Source organism: Teleopsis dalmanni, chromosome 1, assembly GCF_002237135.1.
Source record: "Teleopsis dalmanni isolate 2A chromosome 1, ASM223713v2, whole genome shotgun sequence".
Taxonomy (NCBI): domain Eukaryota; kingdom Metazoa; phylum Arthropoda; class Insecta; order Diptera; family Diopsidae; genus Teleopsis; species Teleopsis dalmanni.
The window spans coordinates 103,132,858-103,137,862 of NC_051846.1; the positions used below are offsets into that span (position 1 = coordinate 103,132,858).

Sequence of the window (5,005 nt, forward strand, 5' to 3'; positions counted from 1 at the left end):
AAAATATTTATTCCAAGGAATAAAAAACCATTTTGTGAAAAAAAAAAAAAAAAAACAGTTATCGACAAGCGTGTGAAATGAAACAAATAACGGTGCACAAATTTTTTTTCCCACTCGCAAAAAGGAAAAGTCACAGTCATCAACCACAGCAATACAACAGCTGCTACATAATGCCAAATATAAGGGAATGCAAGCAAGTAGATTAAAAATTTAAAAAAAAAAAAATATATATTTTATAGAAATGAAAATTTTATTAGTTTGAAATAACCTGTAAAATCAATAATATTTTTTTATATTCTGGAAATTACTTTAAAAAAAATGTTAGATAATTTTTTATATATAAAAATACTTTTAAATCTTTAAATATTATTTTTATATACATAAGTTTTTTTTATTATTCTTGAATGTACTAATTTTATTTTAACGTTAACAATAAGCTTTCCATTAATTATATTTCATATATATATTTATATTTATGTGTTATATGTGTTTTATCTTCATTAATTAATATTATTTGGAAATGTGTGGCACAAAAGCCAAGTTCGACAGGCCTCAGGCCAATGTAGTTAATGAAGTGGAAGTACAAACAGATCTAAGCGATTTAAAAACCACAAATTTCCTTTTGCTAATTCTTGTTGTTATAGTGATAGGACAAATTGTTCTCAAATTAATAGGAACGTACAGAGCTTCAATTAAAAGGAAATATATGAAACGTGCAGTTTCAACAGACAATATTTAAAATGCTCAATTTCAGTTTAGTAATTTTTTTTCTCTTCTCTTTGCTGCATTTAGTTAAAAATTCATTACTGGATTAATACTTAAAATATATAGAATATTTTTACTATAATTTTGAGTTCCCAATCTGTAGTTGTATAAGAAAATTTAATATTAAATTTTATATAATAGTTGAATTTTAGCTTATAATGGCTATGTTATAGAATTATCTGTAAAATTTAAATAGTTTAATATAACTTATGCACCCAAATTGTTAAGATTTTCGTAAATTTAATTTACAATTGGAAAAATAATATTGTTTGATGGAATGGCAAACAATATTGAATAAAATACGCTTCCTAAAAGAAACGTTTAACAAGTCATATAAATGTATGGCAATAGACAGACCTGTTAGTGCTACAACACTACACAAACACTGTACGTTATTATTACAAAGTTTAGAAAGTATTCGGGTACTTTTAAACGTACACTTTGATAGGTTCACAACCGCACACAAAGCGGAAGCGAGGAAAATCTTTGGAGACCTCCGTGAAAAAGCCATCAAAGTTACCTTAAAAAGAGGCATCAATATTGAAATACCCACAACATTAAATGAAAAAATTTCTATTAATATAGAATTAAACATAGACTCAGACTCTTCTTCTAATTACCCAGACTCTGAAATCAAAATGCCTATGACAGTAGTAGAATTCCTAAACACAGCGACCAAAGTCACCCCTGACTTTGACGGAACACCAGAAAATTTGCAAAGTTTTCTAGATGCTCTATCTATCGTCGATACTTTTAAGGATGGTCATGAAGCAACAGCTGTAGCCCTTGTGAAGACAAAATTTAAAGGAGCAACAAGAAGTCTGATAGAGAATGAAGTATCATTGAGCCAAATAACAGATAAACTTAAATCCACTGTTAAAGGTGAGTCGGTATCAGTACTCACAGCCAAGCTAATGAACATACAGCAAAGGAGTAAAACGGCTAACCAATATGTTAAAGAAATAGAATCTTTAACAAAATCTCTACAATGTGCATACATTTCAGATGGTTTATCTCGGGAACAAGCAGAAAAATACTCGACCGAGCAAGCGGTCAACGCTATGACTAAGAATTGCTCATTAGAGAAAGTTAAACTGATAATGGAAGCCGGTCAGTTCAAAACAATGAGCGATGCAGTAACTAAGTTCGTCACTAGCTGCACAAATGCGACAGGAAAAGAAGACACAATTCTTCATTACAGATCACAATCTAACGGCGCATTTCAGCACAATAATCGCGGTAATTATCGTGGAAATTACCGTGGCAATTATCGCGGCACTGGAAGGCAACCTAGGTACAATCGATATGCCAACAATAACAATAACTGGCAAAACAACAACTACAGACGTCGGAACTACCAAAACAATAATGGTGGGAATCCTGGAAACAGGTATGTGCGAGTGATTGCACGGGAAGATCAGGATCCGGAAAACCCGAATGTCCCCTTGAGAAATCAATAATTAACCAACTAAAAAAAGTATATAATATTCATCTAAGTCTAAGCATCTTTATACAGGTAAATAACAATAACACAAATAAACTGTTAACACTTCTAGTTGATACAGGTGCTGAAATTTCCTTATTAAAACAAATTAACTTTGAGTACTCCTTGAATACACTTTGCACCACACGTATAACAGGTATAGGGCAAGGTACAATAGAGTCATTAGGATCAACATGTATAGATCTCAGAGTCAGTAAATTTCTGGTATCACATGAATTTCATGTAGTACACGAAAATTTCCCTATTCCTTGTGATGGAATTTTAGGCATGGACTTTATAAAAAAGTACAATTGTCTAATAGATTTCAACAAGGAACAAGATTGGTTGATACTAAGACCCAATAGTCCATGTCTGAACATTCACTTACCGATACTTCACTCTAATACGAACAAAATTATTTTACCAGCACGTTCTGAAGTAATCAGACAGGTACACGTTGACTCGGAAGAAAACCAAGTATTAGTAGTCAATCAGGAACCGCAACCAGGTATACTGATTGCCAATACAATTGTTAATACCAAAAACCCATTTATTCGTATTATAAATACGAATACAACAAATAAAACACTTAGTCTCAATAGTATTCAGACAGAAAGTCTTTCCAATTACCAAATAACAAACCATAATAAAATTCAAGAAAACCGAAAAAGTGAAGTACTCTCATTACTTAGTAAAAATTTTCCTAAACAATTTCAAGCACAATTAACTAAGATATGCAATAGTTACAGTGATGTCTTTGGACTCGAATCAGAACCAATAACAACAAATAATTTTTATAAACAAAAAATAAGACTTAAAGATGATGAACCAATATATATTAAGAATTATAGAACCCCATATGCGTATAAGGACGAAATTAAGAAACAAGTCCAAAAATTAGTAGACGACGGTTTAGTGGAACCATCCCAGTCCGAATACAATATCCCACTTTTACTAGTGCAGAAAAAATCTTTACCCAATTCAAACACGAAAAGATGGCGGTTAGTAGTGGACTACCGCCAAATAAATAAAAAATTACTAGCAGACAAATTTCCACTCCCTAGAATAGAAGACATACTCGATCAATTGGGAAGAGCAAAATATTTTTCATGTCTCGACCTAATGTCCGGATTTCACCAGATCGAACTTGACGAAAAATCAAGAGATGTCACCTCTTTCTCAACTAGTACTGGTTCGTATCGTTTCAAACGACTTCCATACGGACTAAAATTAGCACCAAATTCCTTTCAGCGTATGATGACGTTAGCATTTTCTGGCCTAGAGCCAACTGAAGCTTTTCTATATATGGATGATTTGATTGTAATAGGATGTTCTGAAAAGCACATGCTGAACAATTTAACAAAGGTCTTCGAACTATGTCGAAAGCATAACCTGAAATTACATCCAGAAAAGTGTTCATTTTTTATGCACGAAGTCACTTATTTAGGGCATAAGTGTACAAATAAAGGCATCCTACCGGATGACAAAAAATATGAAGCTATAAAAAACTATCCCATACCAATAAACGCTGACGGTGCTAGACGATTCGTTGCATTTTGCAACTATTACAGAAGATTTATTAAAAACTTTTCTTATTATTCGCGTTATATAACGCAACTTTGCAAGAAAAATGTAGAATTTAAATGGACAACAGAATGCAATGAGGCATTCAACCATCTAAAAAGGGAATTACTAAAACCCACACTGTTGCAATACCCCGATTTTTCAAAACAATTTTGCATCACTACTGATGCAAGTAAAGTTGCATGCGGTGCAGTACTCAGTCAAGAGTATGACGGAGTTCAACTTCCAGTTGCATTTGCATCAAAAACATTTACAAAAGGGGAAAGTAATAAATCTACTATTGAGCAAGAGCTCACAGCAATTCACTGGGCGATACTTCATTTTAAACCGTATATTTATGGGACACAATTTCTGGTCAAAACAGATCACAGACCATTATCATATTTATTTTCCATGAAGAACCCAACCTCTAAACTAACAAGAATGAGGTTAGACCTGGAAGAATATGACTTTACAGTTGAATACCTCAAGGGGAAGCAAAACCAAGTTGCAGACACACTTTCACGAATTACAATGGAACAACTAAAAGAACAAACTGTTCAAATGGATAAAATATATAAAGTTACTACCAGATCCGAAACTCGACAAAGTAAAAAAACCTGCGCAGGTAACGACACACTAAGTTTAAATAATGTGAAAATAAAATATAAGCCCAACGTTTATGAAGTCATTAAATATAATGACGTTAAAAAATTCGTAAGGTTAAAATTGTCTACCAATAAATGCTATTTAAAGCATGGGAAAACAGTTATAACACGAATATATATTGACGATTTGTATATAAATGGAAAATTTGATCTAAATCAATTCTTCATACGGCTTGAAAAAGAAGCCGGTATACGGAAAATCACTCAAGTTCAAATGGCACCTAGCGAACAAATCTTTGAATCTGTTTCGCAACAATTATTTAAAAAAACGGGCAATACTGCATTAAGACAGTTAACAATAGCGCTACTACCTAAGGTGACCATCATAAACGAAAGAGAAAAGGAAGGAATACTTAGTACAATGTCGAGATATCATGATGACCCCGCAGAAGGTGGTCATACAGGAATTACACGTACGTACGGAAAAATCAAGAGATATTTTTACTGGAAGAATATGAAAAAGGATATATCCAAATACATTAAGGCATGCAAGCAATGCCAAATGTCCAAAACTATAAGACATTCA

General features: G+C 32.5%; 1 protein-coding gene across 1 annotated transcript in view; it reads right to left on the bottom strand.

Moving 5' to 3' along the window:
- Nucleotides 1–1,300, bottom strand: part of LOC119663590 (probable cleavage and polyadenylation specificity factor subunit 2) — a 3,127-nt gene extending 1,827 nt beyond the window's left edge. The window contains exon 1 of the mRNA XM_038073203.1: nt 1,286–1,300. Within this exon, the coding sequence (XP_037929131.1) occupies nt 1,286–1,300 (15 nt within the window). The remainder of the gene's footprint in view (nt 1–1,285) is intronic.
- Nucleotides 1,301–5,005: the final 3,705 nt, after the last annotated feature.